The sequence below is a fragment of the Telmatherina bonti genome (assembly GCF_933228915.1).
Source record: "Telmatherina bonti genome assembly, chromosome: 4".
Taxonomy (NCBI): domain Eukaryota; kingdom Metazoa; phylum Chordata; class Actinopteri; order Atheriniformes; family Telmatherinidae; genus Telmatherina; species Telmatherina bonti.
In genome coordinates, this window is record NC_136622.1 from 22,265,114 (window position 1) to 22,291,275 (window position 26,162).

The 26,162-nt window shown below is 41.3% G+C and overlaps 2 protein-coding genes across 4 annotated transcripts in view; one reads left to right on the forward strand and one right to left on the reverse strand.

Annotated features, from left to right (window-relative positions):
• l1cama (L1 cell adhesion molecule, paralog a) overlaps positions 1-21,945 on the forward strand; it is a 39,315-nt gene extending 17,370 nt beyond the window's left edge. The window contains exons 2-27 of one of the 3 annotated variants that reach the window (XM_079239293.1): positions 5,236-5,591; positions 8,377-8,479; positions 8,927-9,120; positions 9,958-10,080; positions 10,473-10,643; positions 11,747-11,861; positions 12,087-12,271; positions 12,750-12,881; positions 12,971-13,117; positions 13,213-13,324; positions 13,639-13,793; positions 13,899-14,058; positions 14,360-14,484; positions 14,583-14,684; positions 14,869-15,066; positions 15,153-15,223; positions 15,329-15,554; positions 15,674-15,789; positions 16,124-16,340; positions 16,580-16,702; positions 16,903-17,079; positions 17,173-17,286; positions 17,367-17,537; positions 17,914-18,045; positions 18,772-18,844; positions 19,267-21,945. In XM_079239293.1, coding sequence (XP_079095419.1) covers positions 5,462-5,591; positions 8,377-8,479; positions 8,927-9,120; positions 9,958-10,080; positions 10,473-10,643; positions 11,747-11,861; positions 12,087-12,271; positions 12,750-12,881; positions 12,971-13,117; positions 13,213-13,324; positions 13,639-13,793; positions 13,899-14,058; positions 14,360-14,484; positions 14,583-14,684; positions 14,869-15,066; positions 15,153-15,223; positions 15,329-15,554; positions 15,674-15,789; positions 16,124-16,340; positions 16,580-16,702; positions 16,903-17,079; positions 17,173-17,286; positions 17,367-17,537; positions 17,914-18,045; positions 18,772-18,844; positions 19,267-19,510 — 3,816 coding nt within the window. In that variant the 5' untranslated portion in view covers positions 5,236-5,461 and the 3' untranslated portion in view covers positions 19,511-21,945. The remainder of the gene's footprint in view (positions 1-5,235; positions 5,592-8,376; positions 8,480-8,926; positions 9,121-9,957; positions 10,081-10,472; positions 10,644-11,746; positions 11,862-12,086; positions 12,272-12,749; positions 12,882-12,970; positions 13,118-13,212; positions 13,325-13,638; positions 13,794-13,898; positions 14,059-14,359; positions 14,485-14,582; positions 14,685-14,868; positions 15,067-15,152; positions 15,224-15,328; positions 15,555-15,673; positions 15,790-16,123; positions 16,341-16,579; positions 16,703-16,902; positions 17,080-17,172; positions 17,287-17,366; positions 17,538-17,913; positions 18,046-18,771; positions 18,845-19,266) is intronic. The other 2 variants (XM_079239294.1, XM_079239295.1) reach the window with 2 other exon arrangements.
• Positions 21,946-22,102: 157 nt separating this feature from the next.
• ribc1 (RIB43A domain with coiled-coils 1) lies at positions 22,103-25,640 on the reverse strand (the record flags this gene model as incomplete). Its single annotated transcript, XM_079238501.1, has 6 exons — positions 22,103-22,184; positions 22,309-22,475; positions 23,673-23,909; positions 24,479-24,595; positions 25,135-25,346; positions 25,448-25,640. 6 exons carry the CDS (start codon positions 25,638-25,640, stop codon positions 22,103-22,105), a joined length of 1,008 nt encoding a protein of 335 aa, XP_079094627.1.
• Between the last annotated feature and the right edge of the window lie 522 nt (positions 25,641-26,162).

Below are 26,162 nucleotides of genomic sequence, written 5' to 3' on the forward strand. Positions count from 1 at the left end.
TTTCTTTGTTTTTGTTTCTTTCCTCCTTCCACCTTACCTCCAACCCGTTCCCTTACTTATGTTCTTAATGAGTCCACTCCTTTCTTCCTGAATTATTCACCGCTTTCTTCCCCAACATTTTCATTGTGTCTTAGGGGGAAAAACATTAATAAATAAATCACACAATATGTATTCTTTTGCTATCCAGGCTATATGCTGTGATTCTTGGTGTACACTGCAGAGTGAACGCAGATAATAAGAGACTACTAGAATCATGTACTTGCATTTTGTATCTTAACTCCCAGTCGAATGAATCCATCATTTATTTATCCACATAGATGCTTGAAAATGCATGACACTTGAAGTATTTGTACATAATATAGACAGAAAACAGCCAGTATTTGCATTTATATGTGAGTGTGTGTGAATGTTGCATTTGAGGTGTCGGTCTTTGAGTTTGCGCCGGTACATAAGAGACTGAGTGCGTGTGTACGCATATGTAAGTGATGCTGCAAACCCGTTAGTGACCATGTGTGTGAATAACTGAATTTGTATGTACAAGGGGGATGCTGGAGACCATGTTGTCATGGCAACCAGGATGGAAAGGGAGTGGGCGGTTGCCCTCACAGCTCCTCTGACAACCTTTATTTTCTCCATCTTTGTGCCACTCTGATATTAACCTCTAACCTCTGACCAAACACCAGGGCTTATTGTAAGGTGGGGCTCCTCACAAGAGGTGCAGGCTTTTTGAAAATGAAGGACATAGGATACGGCGTTTGGAACCAGTGGAAGGTGCAGAGTATTTATCTACTGAGCTTATGCTAATAGCAGTATTGATAAATGTGCTGTCTGTGCAGCCTGATAAGCTGTGGCTCTACAGCATTTTTCAGCTGGAAAAATTTCCATTTGGAGTTGACCATGCATCATTGATCTTGAAACACATGTTATTTGGCCTTTTAAACAAAGAGTATCAGCATGAGCAAGATATTGGTTTCCTACCGTGCTACACTGTGAAGCCCCCTTTTCCATTAGAGTAGCAAATATTGAATTAAGCAGCCATGTTGCCTATTGTCCAAGCCAGAGTGCTACCGCAGCAGTTTATTAAGATGATGGAGAGAAAAGAGGTTGAAAGTAGACAGAAGAGGAGACGAGAGGAAGACAAACTATGAAAAGTATTCTTAAAAGCAATTGGTGTGGAAATGAAGAAAGCTTTTAGTGTCAGATACTCTGCAGGTGGAGAGAGGAGATGATTGATTAAAAGGTGACAGGAAAATGGGGTGCTCATCTTCTTGGAAAGTTCCTTTTATAGTACTGGGCTCCTAACCACAAAACATCTCTGAAAATGAGAATAAAGACTAATAATTCACTGTAGTGAATAATGAATGACAAATGACTGTCCTGTACTTGTGGAGCAGAGCAGGTTCAGGTAGAAACTATTAAATGATCTGCAGTATTGTTCCTTATGTGGTGACAAAGAAGGTCTGAGACTTGTCTCACTGCAACAGGCTCATGCATTAAGCATGACCCTGCCAGAGAGAGGAGGTAGGGGGGGGGGGGGGGGGGGGGGGGGGGGGGGGGGGGGGGGGGGGTGTGTGAAAGAGTCAGACAGATGAAGACAGTAGGTATGGATGGTCAGCGCCAGTCTAGGCCAAACAAAATGAATGGCAAGGGAAACAGATAAATTATAAATTTGGGTGAATTTAGGGCAAATAGCGCCGACAGGAAGGGGATTTTTATGAATAATTCACTCTGTAGGGTGCCTGATCATATACCCCCCGCTATCATCACCTTATTTCTTAGATACCCCTCCTCTTTCATTCTCCCTGTTGGCCCCTTCATCCACTCATTAACCTTCTTTTAAATGACTTCTCCATCTTTCCATTATAATCTGACCACTACATTTTTTTTTGTCTAAATCACTCCACCCTTCCAATATCCCTCCATCCATCTCCTTTTCATCTGATGCTTCTTCAGACAGACAAACCCTGGAGGGTTGAGAATGGGATAAAGAGGGGGGCATGTGTTCATTTATTTTTCTCCCCCTACCTCCTGTCTTCCATCTCTCCTCCTACACATCTTCACAGCTGGAGATGGTTAATATTTAAAAGCATGGCATGACAGGACATAGGACCTGCACACATGTTTGCACACACACACACACACACACACACACACACACAAACCCTTGAATTCAGTTACATTCAATGAAAGCAATGAGAAAAAGTGTAGTGCACTTCCATCAACATAGCAGCTTTTTCTGAAGATATGTGAGAAGTCAAGGCATAAGATTTGTCAGGTATGCGTGGTTTATTGGCAAGAGAGGATCAGAACATGCATAAATTTCAGTACATGATCAGACTCTCAAGGTTTGGTGTATTTGCGCCACCCTCTCCACAGACAAGAGCCCATTAAATATTTGAAGTGCTTGACAACGACCATCATGTTATCTTTATGCTAATTACTGCATTTTGTGAAGGAAGGTGGAGGCCCTTTCCCTATCTGATGGGAGGCAGTGAGGTTACACGTTGCAATGCAACAGTTTAACTTTGATAATGACGGCAATATTAACAGCATATTGCAAAATGTCTGGCTTGTTTGCATCTATTTCAAAGCAAAACGCCTCAAAGCAGAAACTCATGAATAATTGCAAAACTGACTTGGCCGATGCGCCTGGCTTCATATTTGGCTTGACGGCGGCACTTTCTGTAGTCAAGCTTTTTGAAAGGAAAAAAAAAAAGAAACATTATGTTTATTTTTTTTCCACATGTGCAGCCCACTCCACAATTTTCCTGTGCCTGAGTGACTTCTAATGGCACCGTTTGACACGACAGTGGTGATAATAGTTTTTTAAAAGCACTCAGAAACACTGTCGGGTCACCTCAGCCCAGCTGAAAGCAGACATTCCACGTGTGGCCTCTGACCCCATCCAATGAAGCAGGTAACAGCGCTGAGATTGGATCATTGACAGCTGCACAGCAGTCACCCAGAAGAAGTGAAATCAGGCATCTGCTTCAATGTCAGCTTCTCACCCCTCCATAATGGACTAGCCTCTTGGCCCCATGCCTTGCACACAGCTTGGAAGTTGTCCATGTGTGTACGCGTGTGTTTCTTTGTCCCGGACCACATCAGTCTGGGCTATCAGCTTGTTTGGGTGGCTGGACTGACCTTGTTACATGACGACCTCATCGCCTCTCTTTCATGTCACAGTTGTTTCTTCGGCCCCTCCCAACCGGTTATGGTGTTCCCTTTTACTGCTTTATCTCACCATTACTGGAATATTCCCTCTGCCCCCTGACTGGAGCCCACTGGAACGTGCCCTTTTAACTGATCTCCTCTGTCAGACCAGCCGAGGTGTGTGTCTGTCTGCCCTCTTTTTTTTTGTCTGTGTATTCATGCATTACAAGCCTCTTTGTGTGTAACTCCCTACAAGCCTGTGTGTAGCTTGTGCATGTGCTGCACAGTCTTTTGGTGAATTGGGACTGGCAGACTGACAAGGTATGGTGCAACTCATCATTAATTAGTGTCTTACTTGCCTCCACAAAACACTCCTTCACCATCTCCTTGGTCCAGGAGCTGATAGGCAAGCTCCCACCTAAGATCCCACTAACACCACGGCTAATACCCTAACTTGCCCTGCTTCATTCAGCTGCCTCTAATGGCATTTTAGAAAAGCTGCTTTAGGACTAATTGGTTCCCTGTCTCCATAGAACAACAATAAAACAGGCTTTAGTCTGATGGAAAGACTGAGAGGAAGAGCAGGACGAAGGAGAAAGTCAGTGATGCACACTCATCTAAAGATTTTGCACGTGTGTAAATGTGCCGGTGGATGGAAAGGATTAGCATCACAGCTGTCACCCTGTGTCATTCCTCCTCCCCTGCCTCTCATCCCTCCGCCCCTACAATCATCCCCTCCCTCTTCTCTTCGGCTTCACCTCTTCTTTCCCCCCTGCTTCTCCTCAATCCCTCTTTTCAATTTTTATCTTTCCTTAAGTCCTGCACCCACTTACCACTCCTTCCTCATCACCGCTTGTCTGCCGTTCTTTGAAGAAAGGCAAGCCAGTGAGTGGAAAGGCTCATGTACTCCTAATGCTGTTAGTTTAAACAGGCTTATTAGAGACTTAGATCTTGTTTGTTTTTTATTTCAATGTATTTTGGCTCTTTTGATGAAGATAAATCCCATATCCCTGTTTCTTCTCCTAACACATTGTTCAGTCTTTTCTCTACATGAGTGACACATGAAACATCAACAGTAATTGTTGTGTTCGTCACCTTCCACTAGTGGAAAGAAAATTGACAATAATCACCACTCTCCATCTTCTTCCCACCCTCAGTGCTCCTTCATCATCTTTCTCTCCTCTCTTCTCTCATATGCATCTTGTCAAGGTCACCCATCGCTTTGTTGTGGCACTGCCAACAAATGGCAGCGAGTTGAGCCAAAACTCCTTCAGTCAGCCTGAAGAACTGCCAAGTAGACCTCTGTCTTCCTCTGTTGTCGCTATTTTCTTTTGTCTCGCATGTATGTCTTGATCATGGAATGCTGTAACAGCTCTTTGTGTGTGATACTGAGTAGTGTAAACAGTTAGTGGGCTGCGCCGTGTGGTGCCACGGAGGAGGACAGCCTGCTTGTTGCAGCGGGGACCAGCTCCAATCATACAGATGGAGAAAGGATGGACTCCCAGGAGGGGTGGCTTGCCTCACTCACCACGAGTGATAGCATCTTTATCGCATCTTTATCGCATTTCTGTCACCCAGTATGAGCCGCCATGACCAGCTAACCTAATGATAAACAATTTATTTGTCTGTCTGTCTGTACTTTTTTTTTTTTTTTAATCAGATTTGACACTCCATCAGTCTGCATTTGTCTTTTCATGGCCCATCTGGTTGAAAGGAGGCTCTGTTCAGCTTCTTGTTGTGGCATTCAGTCCATCTGTCCTGCTGACTGGCCTTTACATATGGGCCACTGGTCATGTCATTAAAACCAAATGTTGACTTTTTTCTGTACGGGTGTGTGTGTGTGTTTGTGTGTGCAGGAACAGGTTTGTTATAGGCATTGTGGTTTTTTTGGGGGGGGGTTTTGCTGTCTGTATTGTTGACTCGTGATGGACATGTAAACTCCATGTCTCAGTCTGTTTGTTAGTGTGACCACATGCTTCATGGTAATTCTTCTCCCATTCTGACACATGGCCCCTCTCTACCCCCCCCCCCCCCCGCCCCCCCCCAAACCCCTCCACCTTTTCTTTTTCTTCTGTCTTTCAGAGAGGAGACCTGCAGGAAGGCATTGACCTAATTTAAGGAGGAGAAACCAAAGGAGAAACAGAAGACAAGCAGGACCAAAGACATATGTAGCAAAGCCAAGGCCTCTTGCACAGGAAACAAAGCCTGACACTTGCTCAGCTTGAGTGTGTGCGAAAAAAGCGAGGTTGTCTCTGCGTGTATTTTACTGGGTGTGTGAGCAGTTGGGACTTTGATGGGAAAGTGAGCAATGCCTCATTCGCAGCGACAGCAGGTTTGCAGTAGGGGGCAGCGCTCCTCCCACTTTCTCCCCCTTGTCCTCACCCTCCTCTCCCTCGCTGCCCAACCCAGCCAAGCAGTTATACAAATACCCTACAACTGTAAGTACCGATTCATATCATACTATTCATAGCAAAATCTGAATACTTCAATGAGGTTCAAAGATCTGTTTGTTGTGTTAATTCTGCTGTTGATTCATCAAAGCACTCTGATAATCTTTAATCATGATTAATTAGTGCAAATGAACAGTATGAGCATGTGTCTCTCCTTCAGTAAGCTCAATATCAAGAGAAAAAAATAAGGTCTGTTATGCTGAGAATAATGCTGTCACGGGTTCCTTTGGTGAGACCTCGTCTGGGCTTGTGGTGTGTCTAATTACTTTGTAACTGATCCCGTCATAGAATTGATCAGTCCCTCTATTGATCTGATTCCCTTGGTGAAAACTAGAATCTGATCAAGGAGTAATTAAATCAACAATCTAGTTATACAACAAAAATGCTGTGAGTTTTTTTCCCTCATTGTTCTCATTGCTTCTACCTCCTTCATACACTGTGCATTAGAAATAGAGCTGAGTTCATGGCCCTGCAGGGAGATTGATCTTCATCTTCACTGCTGCTGTCGGCCTGCCCACAAAGCTCCAGTGGAAGGAAAGAGAATATTGTTTCCTCTGCTGCCGTTGTTCGTTCTTTATCGAAGACTACTGGACATGATTCACACTCCTTCACCACCTACACATATTTCAAAAGTGTGAGAACACAAACAAACAGCGTGTGGCCTCACACACACACACATACATGCAAATTACTTAAAAGTGTATAAAATGCTGTAAATTTCCCTATTTCAGTCCAAAAAGGTCAATGTAAGAAGGGTGATGAGGAAGAGGGGAGAATGAGGAGGAGGAAGGGCAGGTCAAGGTTGTTAAAAAAAGAAAAAGGTCAAGTTGCCTGTTTATAATTTGGCAAGCCTCTGACATGTTAGTTAAAATCACTGAGACAGGAGTCAGTAAATAAAATAAGTTAGAAACTTTGTCCTTAAAGCCAAAAGCCATGAACTGTGACAAACCTGTAACCATGATTCATATCACTCCCTTATGTGTTGTTTTTATAACTAACCCTGACTATGTTTTTAGAGCCATTTAAATCCAGCCTTAACCAATCTATCTATCTATCTATCTATCTATCTATCTATCTATCTATCTATCTATCTATCTATCTATCTATCTATCTATCTATCTATCTATCTATCTATCTATCTATCTATCTATCTATCTATCTATCTATCTATCTATCTATCTATCTATCTATCTATCTATCTACCAACCAGTTGTTGTCCGAACGTTTGACTGGTGCTGTATCTATTCTTCTGTTTACTGTGACTTAATATTTTCCTTTGTTGCTTTTACTCTGGCTAACATAATGGACGAACAGACCACATAAGTAATTGTAAGTGCTTTTAACCTTATTGACGTGTTTCCTGTATCAGTGACTGTACCATTAAAGCTGATTGTAAACACTTTCATCATGCCATAAAAGTTGTTTTTCCCTTTGTGCGGACAGAAAAACTCCTGTATATTGCTGCACTTTAATGAACTTGGCAGTTGTGTGCATTTGTTGTGTTGTGCTAGTGTGCATTATCATGTGTGTTACTGTGGACATTTGACTGTTTGTGTTTGTGGGGCGTGTTTTGACATGCTGATATCCCTGCAGGAGCAGGGAGGAGAAAATCTGAGGAGCTGCTGTCTGTAAGGAGGCAGTGCTACTGTCAGATCAAAGACATGGGAAATAAAGACAAGTTAAAGCACTAAGCGCCAGCTCCTCTTCTCCTCCTCTGCCAATAAAGGAGCAGTGCCCACAGCCTAAACTTTAATTTGATCAGCTGAGGAAATGGGCTTACTTCTCCGATCAGTGGGCATTCTTTCATTACTTTTCCTCACTCTCCCTATTTGTCTCTTTCTAAATCTTTGCATTCACCCTTTGTTTGTTTATTCTCGATCTCTCTTTGCTCTCTTTCTCTGTACTCTGCAGGTTCTCTCTCTTTGCTGCACTTTCATCCATCTCCCCTGTCTGCTTAGCTCTCCATCTTCAGCGGCTTTTCTTTATCTATTGCAGCCCCCCTCTGTCCTCCTTTCCCTGCTATACCCATTTACCTTCATAATGTGGATTCACTCCTGAAGTGAGCTCTCAAATGAAAGACAAAATACCCACAAGTATGAAACTGTGATTTCTATTTCACTGCAAACAACCTATTAATATGAGTTTTACACATTCCAGCAAATCTTTATTTTTTCCAGTATTTTTTAAATGAGTTTTCATCACAAAATGGAAACATGACTGTTACGGACAGAAAAAAGAAGACACCTCTTCTGGTGGTCATAATTTTTCTCTTTATTATCCTTTTTTTCCCCACAGATTCTCCTATTTCACTCTCTCCCTTAGTCTCCCGAGGAGCCCTGTTCCATATATCTTTTTTACATGAACTCTCCCTCTTACATTATGCTGTATCAATTTCCTCTCATCTCAGTCCATTTTCTCTCCCAGCTCTTACTCTTTTCCTCGGCCTACATTTCATCTCTTTGAGGAGTCTTTTTCATCGATTTTAACTCAACGTACTTATCGGCAGCTGTAAAACTATGAGAATGAATCTGCGCTTTTAGAAGTAGCTCCGTATATGTGTGTGACACAGCAGAGAGATTTATGTGTGCATGTCAAAGCTGGAGTTTATGGTTGCGAGCGTTACGAAAACATGTCAAAGGAATTCAGCGTTTCAAAGTCAGCAAGGCTATTCAAGATATGAGCAGATCTCTTTACATTTTTAATAGATTTTTGCTTGAACTTACTGAACATGTTTGCTTTGAAAAAGTGCTAATTCTGATTTTATGTCATGCAGTCAAAGAGCCTCCTGTGATCACCAAGCAGCCGGAGTCTGTCACCGTTTTCAGCACTGAAGACTTTGTTATGAGCTGCGAAGCCTCTGGCAACCCTCCACCCAAGTTAGTTGGCACACGCATGCATACAAACAAACAGAATAAACATGATGTGTCTGAGTCCAAAGATGCTTTTAGGAATTTGCAAACAGTGACCTTCCCGCTCCATGTCCAGCTGACATCTACATATTAGCATCCCATCAGAGGACAGCTTCTCCCAGTAAGAGATCTTGTTTCAACAGGGGATAAATGTCATTAAGCCCTCAAGCAATCTTCTCTCAGAGTGTCATTTCTGCTCTGAAGTGGAAAACTACTCTGATTGCTGAGGACAAGATGAATATCACAATTACACGGCACAAGCTTCTGAGTCATGTCGGGGCATGTTGTGGAAATTTTACAGCAATCTTTTTGTCCCCTTTAAACACAAAGACATCTCTGTGCATTTATGACTGCTCTCAAAGGAACATTGAAATGGCTTTGGCGTTTGACTTGGTGATTTTCTCTGTGGTTTAGTTTCCGATGGACGAAGGATGGAGAGGAGTTTGACCCAGGCAGTGACCCAGAGCTCAAGGTTGTAAATCCATTTACATTTTACACGCTCAGAAATACGATGGACACCCTGAAGAAGTACCAAGGCAAATATGTCTGCTATGCATCCAATGAGTTGGGGACAGCTGTGTCTAATGAGGCCATACTTCGCACAGATGGTAAGAGCACAGTCACTACCCATAAACTAAACACTGATAATCAAATTTGAGGGATGGTTAATATGTTTAACATTAAATGTCCCATTTCTGGATTTGAAATATTTTTTTAATCTATTTTAAAAATGCTGCATATTATGAAATGGTATCTAAAGATCAAACATCCTTATATATTTTGAGTTACTAGAGGAATCATGTTATGTCTAAAAACAATGTCATTTTTTCTTATCTTCTCAAGGTTCAGGTTAGAAGTGAGGTGTTCTGCTGGGGATTAATTTATCTGATGTAAACAGATTTTATTTATGGAGACTTCAGTGTGTTACTAGGATGAGGCCCATGCTCAGACATGTGCCAGCCAGAACATAATGCAGTATTAGAACAACCAGCATACACACACACCCCAAGCAAAGTAAAGAGCACAGCTGAATAGCCATCCACCTGTGTTACTGGCTCTCTCCTGGGCGACCTCCTTCCCACAGTTTCCCTGACAACAGTTTCCCTAGAAACGCTCTTGAGTTGATGTCATGTGAAGCACTTTTCAGAGGCTCCTGTGGGGTTATCAACAATGAGCTGAGGGAAGGAGGGAGGTTAGATTATACACACGACTCACGCATCATGTCATTCAACCTATGTAAGAAAAAAAAGACAACCTGACTTCTTCTCTGAGCTTCCTCCAGTAGGACTGTATAAATAATCCTCCTCATCCTCTGCATTGTGTGCTTAATGTGACATGTGATGACAGTTGCCCAGGGGAATCTTTCCATGTGTTTATGTTTGTTTACCACCTGTTTCCACACAGACTTACTGCTGCGTATTTGTTCTTTTCCTTCCTCCCTGCAGTACTCCCTTCCCAGCAGAAAGACAAAAAAGTTAGTCTGAAAGCAGATGAGGGCAACAGTATGGTCCTGCAGTGTAACCCCCCACAGAGCTCCATGGAACCCATCATTCACTGGATGGACTTGAGTGAGTATATTGCCTCTCCATCTCTGCCTCCATTAAGTGCTTCCTGTCTCCCTAATAAAACAAACTCTTAGGCTGCTCATCTATCTGCTATTTAGTCACTTCATAATATCAAATCAGAAGAAACATCAGTTTCTAAAGGAATATTTTCTGACTTGTCTTTTACATTTTTCAGAACATTCATGAATACATTTAGCATCCTTAAAAGCAGTCTTGTGATTTATTCCCATCACAAGACTTCCTTTCTTTCTTTATTCTTTATAATCTGTTTACTCTTTTATTTCCACCCAGTGTGCCGAAGTATTTAGTAACTGAACTTCTTTTTACTTCCTTTCAAAAGTAAATAATCAGAATTTTCTGACTCTTTCTTTCTCCCTTTTTGCATTTGTCATCAGGGTTGCATCATATCCAGCTTAGTGAAAGGGTGGTGGTGGGCAAAGATGGCAGCTTATACTTTGCTCATGTGAGACCAGAGGACAGTAGGAGCGACTACACCTGCAACGTCCAGTACCTGGTGACACGTACGATTCTGGCAAAAGAACCCATCTCCCTGAAGGTTTTACCCTGTAAGTTTTGCTCTGGATACGCTGAACCAAATGATGAAGGCTCTGTAGTCTTTTGTTAACAACACTTTTAAGTAAACTCTAAATGAAGTGTTTGATGGTATAAGTAGAGCCGAGTTCCAGGTCACATTAGTGATACTCCCATCATGTATGAAGCACAACATTAAACATTGTACTTTGATGTATAACTATAAATGTGTCCTTATAGAGTCTTATGAAGATGTACAATGTGCATGTTAAAATCAAAAGCAGGAAAATTGACAACCTGAGTAAAACATGAATGAGTGGTAAAGTTTACAGAAATCTATTAAAACTCTGTTGAAACATTTTTTTCCCCCTCAAAACCATGAATTTGCATCTTCTTGTGGTGCTAGAATAAAAGTTAGTGGATGAACATCAACAGGAGTCGATGTGAATCAAGGATGTTTCCATCGTTAGACATCAGTGTCTCCTACTGACTACTTATTGTTTTGTACAGTACTTTAAATTAAAATTAGAAAGGTTTGAGTGGATCTTCTTTCCAGTGCTCTTTATTCAAGAATCAGTTTTAACAAAATTAATTTTAAGGCACTCTTTTTCACCATTAAATACAAACTCAACCACTTATTTGTAGTGCAGTGTACCTGTCAGCTGCATATGTGCTAACCTTGGTGTGAAAAAGGTGTCAGATTATCATGTCAAGTGTGGGATTTGTTGAACCCTACTGAGGCTCTTTAGCTAAACCAAAGTCAGCTCACCACCGTGCAGGGGCATGTTGTGTTGACCAAAGCAGTGACCATATCCGACGGACGACCCATAGCCAGCAAGGGGTCCCTCAACTTTTTAGCCCAGTCGTAATAAGATGCAGCTCACACTGTGAGGTGGCTGCTAACATCTGTGGTCCAATTAGAGGTCAGAAAGATGAGCACATGTTTACATGACACCTCTGTGTGTAAGAATATGTTTTGTTCGAGGTAAAGTAATCCCTGCTCAGGTCCACCCTCTTCATCCTGGTGTGTATCAGAGTGAACAGAGTGGCTGCTGAGTCAGCAGCACAGCAATCTGGAAATTACCCATACATATGTATGAGTCTCCTTGTCTATGCATTTCCACCTGTCTTTGTCCAGCCAATTCTGTACTGCGGAACCGGAGACCACAAATGATGAAGCCTACCGGAGGCCACAGCATACACCACGCCCTCAGGGGCCAGACAGTCGAGCTGGAGTGCATCGTCCAAGGCCTGTGAGTGTCTGCCTGTGCATGTGTGTGCATCCATGTGTGCCTTCGCCTCCATCAATCAGAAAAATATAGCTGCTCCTTAAAAATCAATCTTCCCTTTCCATGCCCTTCCTCTTCCTCCTCTTCCACTTCTCTCCATTTGCTTGCTTCTGCTCTCTCTGCAACATATCTCTGTCAGCACAAATCTTTCCTGATTTCCTGTTGTGCTTTAATTCTCATCTTCCTCAGTCCAACCCCTACAGTGATGTGGTTGAAGAAGGATGGCGAGCTGTCAGAGTCTCGGACCGTAAAAGACATGTTTAACCGCCGTCTGCGCTTCAGTAATATCTCAGAGAGTGACGGGGGTGAATACCAGTGTATAGCTGAAAACACCCAAGGGAAGGCCACACACACGTACATATTGACCGTTGAAGGTATGTCCTTTTTTCTCTCATACACAAGCATAAGTTATCATGGGAATAACATTTCCAATAGACACTTTATTATCATCCTGCTTTTTGAAAATTTTAAATTTGATTTGTCAGACAATTAAATATATTTTCACTTCAGCTCAGTCCACGGCTCGGTTTGGGTCAAAAGAAGGTGGCAGCGCATGTAGACTATTTATTAAGTTTATCTTTGTATAATAAATGTTTAATCCAATGCCACTGAAGGTCTGAAGCTCACAACCACTGAACACATCACATTATTTTTGAATGAGTAGATAAGCCCAAAGTGTTTTTTAAAATCCTAAGAGCTTTTATTTGGGCACATACTCTTTCAAGGAGTGCGACATATTTTCTTTCTCCCTCAATCGTTAATGTTTAAACAATTCGCCTTTCGACGAAACTTTTTTTTTTTCACAGTTGTTGCACAATTACTCAACTATATTCCACTTTGTTTTCTTTGTAGCTGCTCCTTACTGGATTAAGGAGCCAACCAGTCAGTTATATGCCCCTGGTGAAACTGTCAGACTGGACTGTCAGGCAGATGGCACCCCTGCTCCTACCATCAGCTGGACCATCAATGGGATCCCCCTCTCAGGTCAGTGCATAAACCCACTGGAACTTCAAAACACTCCCCTGGGCTTGCAGGCATTTAAGATTTACTGACACAGTTTAACTCCTTAACAGCGACTGATGAAGACTCGAGACGAACTTTAACTGCAAGTGGATCATTGATCCTAAAGGATGTTAACTTTGGAGACACAGCCATCTACCAGTGCAAGGCCTCGAACAAACACGGAAACATCCTCATCAACGCCAATGTCTACGTCATCGGTGGGTTTTTCTTTGTCACACGTCATGAATTCAACTGATTTTTGTTTTTCTGTGTACATTGAGTTTCTCGTATCTGCACATGTCTGTTATTTCAGAATTGCCTCCAGTGATCCTTAGTGAAGATGGAAAAACATATTCGCACACTGAAGGCCAGAAGGCTTTACTAGAGTGCGAGACCTTTGGCTCACCTAAACCCAAAGTCGTATGGTAAGGCAGATGACTGCAGGTTTGTCTGGAGTATCCTTAAATTTATGGCAAGTTTTCATATTCTGCTCCACAAAGTTTATGATGCTGCAAAGGTTGATCTTCATATACATAAACTTGCAGCCAAATGCCGGCGTCTTTTAACTGTGGCATGCATCCGCTCAAGCTTAATCTGTGTCTTTTTTTTCATGAATGTAAAGACACAAAGTGGCATTTAAACTGGTGAATTCATCAGTATAAATTGAAAAACATTGTTTTGCACTATACTTGCCAAGTTTCTGATGTGTGAATGTGTGTGTGTTTGTGCCTTAATTTAGGGAGAGAGGGCTGTCCCTTCTGGCTGACCCTAGAGTTAACCCACTTGCCAATGGGGGCCTTGAGATCTCTAATGTAACTCATGACGATAAGGGCCTCTACACCTGCAACGTGGAAGCCACTAACTTGTCAATCAGTGTTGAGCTGGAGATTTTCAGTGAGTGAGACACACATACACAACCACACTAACCGAGTCCCTTAGCTACTTATATTATTTGTGACTCCTGCCAACCTTTTCACGTCCCCTCACTTTCTCCTCCAGATAGGACAGTGATTCTTACACCACCACAGCCTCAAAAGGTTCAGCCTGGAAGCACAGCAGTCTTCACATGTGTGGCGCTTGTCGACACCAATCTTAGCCTACCGCTCATTCAGTGGAGGAAGAATGACCAGAAGCTGTTTGAATCCCACAGTGATGAAAAGTGAGACTGAAACTCAATAGTAAAGAAACTTGATAAGGATACGATTCATTTGCTTGTTGACAGCATTCTCTTGAATGCAACTGCACGACCAGATATCAGTGCCACAATTATCTTCAGCTGCACACATTAACCATTTATAGATCTTCATCTCTTTGTTTTTGTTTTTTTTTTGTGGTGACTGAATTATGAAGGAAGTTGATGAGATGACACGGAAAGGCATACTATCTATAAATTGTAATCATAATTAAATAGAATATTAGGTTCATAATACTGCTGTTGTTTTTTTTGTTTTTTTTTACAGATACACATTTGAAGGTCCAAACCTCATCATAGCAAATGTGGAGCTAGCAGATGAGGGTGTGTACACCTGTCAGGTCATCACTTCGCTGGACATGGCTGAAGCCAGCAGCAATCTCACCTTATGTGGTAAGAGCTGAAGCTCAAAGAGTACGTAACAACATCTACAATAAACAGCAGAGCTGTATGTTGCAGAATGATAAGAAAAACATTGGTGTTTTACTCAGACCGTCCAGACCCGCCCAGGCTCCTCCAGATCACTAATCCAAAGCATCGTTCAGTTACCCTCAGCTGGACTCCTGGAGACGATCACAAGAGCCCTGTACAAGGTTTGTTAGACATGCACGCATGTTTGTTTCTCTATCCCCATGTAAACACTTCAACAACATTCCTTTCCCTTTACCTTCATCTTTATCACAACTAAATGCCAAACCCTACCTCTAAACCTAACCCTAAAACCAAGTCTTGATCCATTTTTCCCTCTGACCTTTCTCTGTTGCTTTACCTCTACAGAGTTCGTGGTAGAGTTTGAAGATCAAAATTCAACAGAGAGGGGATGGGAAGAGTTGGAGATAGTAAGCGGAAACAAGCAGCATGCTGTCCTTCGCCTGTGGCCCTACATGTCCTATCGTTTCCGGGTTATTGCCATCAATGATGTTGGCAAAAGCGATCACAGCAAACCATCTGAAATCCACATCACACCAGCTGAAGGTAAAACCTGATAGTTTGAGGTGAAAATCTTTTGGTGTCTCAGGAAACCTCCAAATACTCTAAACTGTCCTGTTGATCAAACACAGCTCCAGACAACAACCCAGAAGATGTTAGAAGTGAATCCACAGACCCAGGCACTCTGGCCATCACCTGGAAGGTACATCTGTTACCTAAATGAAGTTTTATTTGAAGCGATTCATGATACAAATATTTATTTTCTAAATATATTTCGGTTCATTTCCTGCTTTTACTGTGGTTGCAGAAAATGGACAAAAGGGACTTCAATGGACCTGACTTCAAGTACAAGGTGCAATGGAGGAAAGCAGTTGGCAGCGGGCCTAAATGGCACATCAGTGACACAACAGCACCACCATTCATCCTCTATGATGTTGGAAACTTCTCCGCCTTTGAAATTAAAGTTCAGGCTGTCAATGGAATAGATGACGGACCTGAACCAGATCCTGTGATTGGCTACTCTGGAGAGGATGGTAAAAAAAAAAAAAATGTTAAACAGCTATAAACTATTAACTGGAGATATATTTCTGTTTCATACCTTAGGCAGCAGAAAATGAGGATAACAATTATAGTATGTTGCGTTGTCTGTCAGTTCCCCTCGAAGCTCCGATGGATGTGGGCATTGAGGAATTGAACAGCACTACAATCAAAGTGGCCTGGGCACCTATAGACAAAAAGACGGTCAGAGGACACCTGCTGGGATACAAGGTGCTGCTCCTGTATCTACTCTGCTCCTGAATGAGCCTTATTGGGTTTTACATATGTGGAATCTTGTTTTTGTTTTAGAAATGTTTAGTTTAGGTTAAATGCTGTTAAAGCACAGTTTTCCTTTCTCTACTTTTGATTTTGGGCTTTGATATTTTATGAACTTAGCAGTCATAAATTCACCTTTAAGAGGGTCAGTTTTGGTCTTTACATGGAAAAATGTATAACTACATCACTCAGTACACTCATTATTTGAAGATAATAAGAAAATACTTAAAAAAATCTAACCCTGGATTTTCTTTTTTTTGTCCCTTTTGTGACTGTTTTGTGACACCAGATACACCTGACCAGAACGGGTTCCAGGGACCACCACCGAGGCCGTAGGTCTAGGGAGCCGGAGAACACTGTGGTGGTGGAGGCTGGGCCCCATGACATGAAGAAGATCATCAGTAATCTCAGACCGTATTCCCACTATGTCCTGGCTATGGCTGTTTTCAACAAAAAGGGAGAGGGACCCCTCTCTCAGGAGCTGTCTTTCAAAACTGAGGAGGGAGGTGAGGAAAAAAGAAAAGGGGATGGAGGAATAGGAAGCATGAATGACATGGAGGAAGTGAAAGACAAAGCATGTGGACAGGTTTATGAACAGAAAGGAAGTTACAGAGACTTAGAAGGAGACAGCTGAGATGGGATGTAGAGGAGAATTGTGAAAAACATGCTTGTGTTAGATCATAACAATACAACACATCGCCTTTAATAGGAGCATAATGTCATCATGTTTTTGTGTTCCTGATAGCACCTGGACCTCCCACGTCCCTGGTCCTAGATAGCCCATCAGAGACAGAGATGACTCTGCGGTGGACGCCTCCAGCCCAGCCCAATGGAATCCTTACTGGATTCTTACTACAATACCAACGCAGTGAGTGTTGCATATATTTAACCCTTGCCTGTCCACTGTAAAACCTTGGATTTCGTGAGGGCTTCTGTAATGTATAAAAATGAATTGTTGGAATAATACCAAACAATTCAAGTTGTCATTGCATCTTTACTGTTCCTGACAGACAAAAATGCTGACAGTCAAACAGCAACTGAATGTCTTTCTGGCTCTTCTGTGCTCAGTTACAGAGACAGATGACAGCTTCATGCAGAGAGAGACAATAAATAATCCCACAGTCACCCACTTCACCCTGAAGGGGCTGGACCGTCACAGCCACTACCGCTTCTACCTGATGGGGCAAACCGAGGCTGGAGAGGGGGAGCCCATAATAGTGACGGGTGCCACCACTCTAGATGGAGGTATTTGTTTGGGTTTTTATTGTTACCATTATGACACTCATGGTGAGATTGTATCACATTGTAAACTCCAATTTTCGCCTAAATGCATTGCAGAACCTCCTAGCAATATCAGCCTGTCTCCGGGGGAAAACTCAGTTAATGTCAGCTGGATTGCCAAGAAGAGACACAGGAGTGTTGACTTTGAGATTTATTACCGCAACAAAAATGGTATAACACACACACTGATATATATACATAAGATAAGCTCACTGTAGTAAGGCTGGTCAGGCAGCAAAAAATAAACTGAGGTTCATATTTTGTTTTAGCAGGTGGCAGTAAATGGAAGAAGTCGGAGAAGCTGAACTCAGCTCAGTCCTTCTACCAGCTGCAGGGCTTAAGTCCTGGCTCTCAGTATCTTCTACGCTTCATTTACAGGAACAATTCATTCTGGGAACATGACATAGACACAGTAGGAACAGGTAGCACTCTGGCTTCATTCATTCTCCTTTCTTTCATCTCCTCTGCTCCTTCCTCTGGGGTTCCCATGTCTAAATATAAAGCCTGGAGAGGAGAGAGTGCCTCGCTGTTCATTCTTTTTGCTTGTGAAGTGCTTTCAAAGTGTTTTGTGGGATGAGAGCTCAGTTAGCCATTTAAATGATCCATTACTTGTGTGTTTGCTGTAATTTGCTGTGTACTTTGTTCCCTGGTGAAATGCCACCTTACTAGAATGCATTATGCTGCGTCTTGTATGCTGCAGATTCTTATAAATCTTGTATTTTCCTTTTTTACCATCTCTTCTTGCTTTTACCTTTTACTTTAATAAAAAACATCTCTCCTTTCGTTTTGCTGCTGAAGAGATGGCGGAGATGCAGCAAAACTTTGCAACACAGGGTTGGTTCATCGGCCTCGTGAGTGCGATCGTGCTGCTGTTGTTGATCCTGCTCATCCTCTGCTTCATCAAGAGGAGTAAAGGGGGGAAGTACTCAGGCAAGTATGCTTCTGTGAAACTGTTGGTAGAATTATACATTTTTTCTGCTTCAAAGCCTTCACAAGTGAGTCACACTGACCAGTTACCTGCCATCAAGCTGTCTGACAGTGTCGTGTGAAAAAGAAGTAATGTTAACAAGATTATTCTGACTGGAAAATACTTCCAAAACATTTTCAATACCTATAACCCTCAAAGTGGTCTCACTTCCAATTAATTGTCTAATTCATTTAGCGTACATCTGCCCACAAACTTTTGCTTCAGTCATGTGTTGATATAAGCTCGCACCTTCAGGCAAGACTCTGGCCTGCAATGAGAGAAATGTGTGTGAATGAATGAACAGCAGAAGAATATCTGAAAAAGACAGGTGTCTCCTGTCAGACTGAACAGCGTAAAACACCAGATCTAAAGCCAGAGACTTTCAAGAACCCATTAATTATACACAATACGCAGTCATATTTATTTATAATATAAACAGCGTGAAACTTAAATGGTACATAGATTAATAATAGCGGGTGTTTAAACTACGTGAATGGAAGCAAAATCTAGATGAATAGATAACAGCTAAGAAAATAAGCCAGTCTTCTTTTGCTCTGTATACACAGACTTAATGTTATCTTTCTCTTGACATAGTATGTTTCATTATATCTGACGCTGTGGCTGTGTAGAGAAAAACAATGATAAGATCTCACCGATAATGAAATCCAACAATCTGTTTTTATTCTCAGTGAAAGATAAAGAAGAGGGTCCAATGGACTCAGAAGCTCGACCAATGAAGGATGAAACTTTTGGGGAATACAGGTTTGTCAAATGATTTTCCACTGTGTCGCCGTGGAATGTTTAAATTCTCTCCATATCCCTGATTCCCTCTGCACTGTTGGGTTCTCCTAATCCTTTCTGCTCCTTTCTTTGTCCTTTGTTTCCTCTGATGCCTTCCCTGCTTTGCAGATCTCTAGAAAGGTATGCTGTGATGAGTTTCACCCGGTCTTTTGTTATCCTCCTGCTCTGTCTTACTTGTACGCTGTTTAGTAATTAGACTAGTTTGAGATATTTTCAGCTTACTTACCAGCATGAGATCACCTGTTACTTTGAGGTTTTTGTCAAAAGATGTCATCAAATCGTCATAGATTTAAATTTTTTTTAAGTCTTATGATGATTCTAACATTCTTTTCTTCAACCTCACTGTACTTCTTGCTTCTGACCTCTGCTGTCACCCACTGCAGTGATCTTGAGGAGAAGCGGACAGCCAGCCAGCCGTCCTTGTGTGAAGCAAGCAAGCTGTGCAGCGAGGACAACCTGGACTTCAATGGCAGCAGTGTCATAACCACGGAGCTCAACCTGGACGAGTCTCTGGTCAGTGACGGTCAGGAAGGGTTCAACGGCCTGCCGGAAAACTCCCCGCTCAACCTCACAACCTTCTCCCCTGCAACCAATGGCATGCCAAACTCAGTCACCATCCTTGATTAACCCCCACTATCCACCTGGGACCATCAGACCAAAATATGTCAGCACGTATGTGCCCGTACGCTTCTGCTCCTTTCCGACTTGCTGATCTGTATTTTGACATTCATTACGCAATTATACAGCGACTTATCAGATGCTCTTAGCAGTCATCTGACTGATTGGACGATTTCAACCAAAGGAGTGTCCAAAATAAGGGACCATGTGACACAAGCCTGACTTTCCCCTCCCATTTCCTTTATCTGCAGTTTACAACAAGCTTAAATGTTTATTTCTACCCTTCATTTCTTTTTTCTCTCAGCAAGCAGTGCTACAGAAACATCTAGACAGAATGTTGTACATGTAGTTGAGGTGGTATGGAGACGCAGAGTAGTGCATTAATTAAACGTGGAGGACGGTGATGGAGCCCAGTGTAGGGGAAGCAGACAGCATATGATGCTATAACGAGTCTTGAATTTATTATGTCTGATATTATTTCATATCATTTTGTATGTCCGTTGCTATTTAATGTCTCAGATTGTACTTGCCAGTGACATTTTTATTTTATTTTTTTTTACAACTGTTAAAAAACACACATTTTTATTACCTGCCATTATTTCTTTAACCATATTTTTCATACTGTTTTCGACGCTGTTTATATAAAAGCCTCTGACTTCTCGTTGCATTTTTCATCGAGACGTTTCCATGAAATTCAAACGAAGTCACGTTTCAGCGGAACTTGCAGTGAAAATGCTGAGTAGCACCTGGTGTATATAGCTGCATCTACATCTATCTATTCAGCCATAATACAGTATTATAGATATGTACATGCTCCTGATAAGTTCCTGTGCCTGCTGGGTCTGCATCTGCACCAGACTGATGTCATTACAATCTCGCCTTCCCACCAGAAGTGTAATGTCATTATTGGAAATGAAATTGTAATTTTTGGTGTCGAGACCTATGTGTAGCTTTCTGTAACTGTCTTTGTCTCTTTATACACTGTATTAAAACATTGTTGTGTCTAATTAACAATCTTTTCATACCTGTCCATCTCATAACACACAATTGTATTGAGAAGCAGTATATAACAGATCAGAGAGTGGAGTCTTGTGGTCAAATGCTCTCTCAAATTTTATTTTTAAACTTTTACTGATGCAAGCTTAATATTGAAGACAGGTGTAATGAAAGCCAGTTCATGTATGATGGTATTTCTACTAAAGAATGTATTCTTTTCAAGGTGAGGCAGATGTTATATTTATTTGATTTTGATCTGAGCAACAAGACTTTGGAGAGATAACGTATGTTTAAGTAACTCAGAAATGACCCCCCCCCCTCCCCACAGAATGTAAATACAACCCTCAAAGAATCATGTTTGATAGAAAAATGGGCAGGTTTAAAAGACGGAATTTCACCTTGAAATGTTTCACTTGTAAATTTTTCTTCTTCTTCTGTGATATTTCTCTGAATTCAAACTTTGCATTTTTTGACAAATGATTGCAGTGAGGTTTGGCTGTAGCAAGAATAGTTCATAGCCGAGGAAAAACAAAAAAAAAAAAAAAAAAAGAGAAAATTTCCCATTGTTCTGTAGATGTTTACAACTATAAAAACAATTGAAAAAAAAAGTACGTTAGTGTCATTAGTGAAAGTAGGTACATCACACAGAAAACTGAGTTTGTGTTTATGCACATAATCATTCAGCGATGCGTTGCAGTGCAGTGAATATCTGTGGAGTTTGCAGTTATGCAGTAAGCCAGTTAGTGCTCTCCCTGTTCAAATAAAAGCTCGCTTCTGGCCAAACGTCACCTCACAGTCCCGAAGGAAGTAGGATGTCCACAGGCCAGAAGCATTAACGGAGTTGTGTGTAACTCTCCTTGTTTTTGGTTAAACAGACACACTCAGGTCAATCTAAAGAAGAAAAACTATTTTCATACAGGAATGATGCAAAATATGCTGATATTCTAACTCACCTATCTACTGCTGAACATCTGTGTTTGTCAGTGTTTGGGGCAAATGTCAGCTTTGAATGACTAATGCGTGTACACACAGATACTCACTCGCCTGCCACTCATTTGCTTTCCCTGTTTTGTGGGAAAATGAGAGGATGTTGTCTTTTTGTTTTTCCACTGTTGTTGCTGTTCAGTTTTTCTTTTTTTTATAGCTAAGAGAAAAATCTTTTTAGAGTCAACTGGTTTGTTTGAAAGCAACTTCTCAAAAGCAAACAGATGAAAAACAGTGGTTGAGTAGGCGTAAGAGAAAACAGGGGGGACATGGAGGGGTAGTGAGTATGTGCCACTGCCGGAGATGATGTGCCTCTTTGTAGTGTTGGGTGCACTATTTCGCACAATGATGCTGTGTGTTTTCGACAGGAATTGAGTGGAACTGAACCTCAGATGGGGCCAATATAACTGTAACTGCATTATGAATCTACCACTGTAACTGGATATATGAGCGAAAAATAAAGTACCTGGAACAATCTGTAAAAGAAATGTTTTTTTTTTTTTTTGGGCAGCATCAGGCCATAAATGTCATAAAAAAAAAAAAAAAAGCTGCAATTATACAAGTACCATCATGTGATGACAGGACTCTTTTGCCAGAAGGTGAGCTGGTGATGACAGGTGGTCAGCGGGAACTGGTGTTGAACTGGTTGAAGTAGTCCTTGGTTAGTTTGTTGGTATATAGCTTCTTATTCACAAACTCCTGACTGTGGCAGAAACATAAATTCACACAAAATAAGTAAGTTAAATATAAAACAATTCCCTGAAAGTTTAAAGTACATTTACAAGCCAAGTATGCCTAATTAGTGTGTGTGTGCATGTGATGCTCACTGTTCCTGCTGCTCTCTGGCAAGCTGCATGTTGAACTGGTCAACCAGAATTCTTTGCTCTCTCCTCAGCTCCGCTGCTCTCCTCTCCTCCTCCTCTGTTTTTCTGGACAGGTTCAGAAGCTGGAGGTCCCAAGCTGCAGCCTGAATCCTTTCAGCATCACGTTGTTTCTAAAGTACAGGAAGTGCAAAACAATATTACATCAAGTGAAACACTTTTATACTTTCAGAATACACATTTACATCATACAAACATGTATAAAACTAAAATACAGCAAAAACAACTTTATATTTCAGAAAAAAAAACTGTACTAAACATACAAAACTTTTACAATCCTGGATGCAAAACTTTTACAAAGTTCTAAATACATTGCCAAAACACTTGTACCAACGACAAAGCATCTTTATACTCTCTTTAAATACTGTTACAGTTTTACTTCTTGCAAAACACTTCTACAAGTTCTGGAAAAACAAATTACACTGACATGACCCAGCAATGATGTTGGGAGTGGGGAAAAGACAGTATAAACAGACAACAACTCAGTAGCAAAGAAGATCAGCGAGCAGCTTAGTCAGCAGAAATATTTTGCCCATTTTGTGGAGCAAACTTCCAAGTTTTTGGTCCATTTAGTGGTGATTGAGGATACAGACGGGACTTTCTTGCCAATGTGGAGGGAGAGGACGCCAGCTTTATGGACAGACTTGTTCAGTATTGCAGTGCAAGGAAGTCTATGAAGCTGACCTCTTCTCCTTCTACATTGGTGGGTGTGTTCATTTTTCCATTGAGCTTAAAATACCTGCTTGTTGCTCATTGGTGGCTTTTAATGGCTTGTCGTCTTAAAACGGTGCATCTGCCTGACAGAGACTTTACTTGATCTGCCTTTGTCTGAATGACCTTGTTTGCTCTCTGAGTCACAAAATTTTAGAATCTCAAAAAGATTTTCCATTGTTACACAAAACATACCACTATTTTCCACCTTTGTTTTATGGAAACATTCTTCTTTTTCTCCATGGAAACTGCAGTACAATGTTCATATGTTTTTTAAAGCTTAATAAACTGAAATTCATCATTTATAATAATTTGGAACACAGTTTTTTACATTATGGCCATTAACCAGCACAGACTTAAGGGAAGATGAGACTTAATTGTAAAGTAAAAACAGTAAATAAAAGTTCTACCATCAGATATTCAGTTAAAAAAGCAAGCTGAGGGTTGGTAAAGCTGGAAGCAAACTGTGTAGACATGGACACAAATGGAAGACAAACAGAGAAAAAAACACAACTACATGTGGAAAAGTATGCAACCTTTAGCATGGACTATTCAAACAGTTATGGAACATACAATGTGTTTTAGACTGACTGAGGTACCTGTCTCTCAAGGCGCTGTTGTTCTTGCTCCCTGTAGATGGTACTCAGCTGCTCTGGTCTCATCCCCTTCCACCTGTCTGGTACAATCTGTGGCAGCCTCCCATCTCCCACTTCTCTCTCTGCTGCCTCTGCACACTCTGTCATCATGTCTGATGTCAATATATGCTGCATCTCTGCAAGATTCTCCCTGTCCTCTTTCCTGTGTTGATACGCAAGGTTTTCTGCTTGCTCTGCAGCCTGTGGGAGCAACATATGATGAGACCCAGGCAGAGTCCATTGATTAAAGCAATAATTAAAACAGTGGGAGCCTAACAAAACTCTAAAATGTAGTTACTTCAGAGCGAAGAATCAGCCATATGCTGCATGTCCTCCTAAGAGATTTACTCAGTCAGTTGTATTTTGTTGTGCATCATTTATTTGAGTGGTTATTAAGGAAACCACATAGTCATTATGAGATATATCCAGATCTGAGGGATTTACAATGATCCCTCCCAGCTGGGAATTCAGACAAGTGCATTCAGACAAATGAGGCAAAAGCTAAATGAGGGCTTTTAAACCGCCAGATCCAATGCATACATCAAAGCAGTTTAACCATCCATGTTGTTTTGGCACCAAATGACATGACTGCTGCCTGTCTGTGCCAAGTGTGTGTATGCATCACTTAACATTTTTAGTTTGTAATTCTAATTTAAAATTCCCACCTGAAAATACCCTGTGATGATTTAAAATCCCACTGGTTTGCATCAGTGGGACGGGTGTATGAGCACGTGTATGTCCATCTGTGTGTGTGCATGTGTATTCTGTACCAGAGCTTGGTTGTAGTTGTCCAGTGTGATGCGGGCAGTTTTTTTCATCTCCTCCTCTAATGCAGCCTGCTCAATGCCTCTTTGGTCTTGAAGCAGCAGCGTTTTGTGCACCAGCATCTCTGAAGCACATGTGGATTGGAAATAATGTGTTGTGTTTTTTTTAACACCTGCATTAGCCATTACCCATTGTGCAAAGCTCTTCAGTGACACTCACACACATACAATAAGGCTCTTGGGGATGAGCATCCATCAAAGTCAACTGGCAAATACAGCTATGCGTGGGAGTGGGTGATTGTTTGTGCAGAAAAGCATGAAGCAAGTGTGTGATTAACACCAGTTATGCTGTGCTTCATGGATGCTCATCTGTAATCGCTGTGTGGATGTGTATGTTTATGTGCTCATGTTTGATTTTTTTCACCTTTCTGCTTGTTTTCCATTTGTCTTCTTTTATTTTCATCCATCTGTGCCAGCAGATCTCTTTCTGCCTTTTTCTGTTTTTCTTTCCTCCTTTCCTCCCATCCAATATCTTCTCCCTGTATATGAAACAAGGACACGGTGCTCCAGGGGTAATTTGCTTGTTTAATTAACTATTAACTGGGTTATAGGCTGCTGGTCTTTGAAGCACACAATACAGCTGCCTCATGCAGTAAGTCTACCTGAAAGATATGCATACTGGAAGGCCCCAAATCAGCTTCTGGTATGGTGATCTTGACTGCCCCCTTCAGGCCACCTTTCATATCAGCCTCAACAGGGTCACATTGCTGTGAGGACCAGTGCTGGGACAAGTCCTTGTGCAGAGCTTTGCGCCTCTCTTTTTCATTCATGTCCTGTTGCACAACTACTTTGTCTCGGCATATTCTCAGCACATCTAAAATGCATAGAGATTATACTTTTGGTGATCACTGGTGAAATGACACTTCACAAATATGAAGGGTCTAAATTAGAATAAACTGCCTCTATATAATTTACCAAAAGCTTTGTCCCGTTGTTTCTCTGTGTTTTGCAGACGCTCTTTTTCTCGGACTTGTTGGTTCAGAGCATCGAGGTCCACTCCCATCACGCGTTGCCTTGTGTTGAAAATGCGCGCTTTGCGTGCTGTTTCAGCAGACCTTCGCCTCTCTGAAGCCTTTTCCATGGACTGGTCCAAGTCCACTTTGTACATGTTTATAGCCTAGTTTATTCAGTTTCTGGAGAGACAAAATTACAACATTATTTATAAGCCCTGATGGTAATTGTAATAAAAGCTGCGTTCCGTAAAAGCTACTTACTTTTTAAACGCTGTAACTATGTTACTAGTTAATAAGTAGGGGTGGAAAAATCGAAAATCTGTTTTTTTTTTCTTTTTTTTGCGTCACAATTTTAAAATCTATTTTTTTGTTTTAAAATATTTTTTTTTCCAAATAAATAAAAATAGTCCATTACAATATTTTTTTTGTAATTTTTTTGTTTTGTTTTGTTTTTAATCTTTTAACTTGTCTTCTTGGGCATTATAGCAGCAGAATGATGATCTGGCTACTGTGTTGTTTTCCCCAATTGAAATCAAGAAAAATTACGAGGAAAATCTAGTTTTACACTTTTTTTTTTTATCTACAAAAACAAAAACAAAAACAACAACAACAACAACAACAACAACAAAAAAACAATATTGAAGAATTGTGAGAATCTCAATTTAAATCGAATCGCC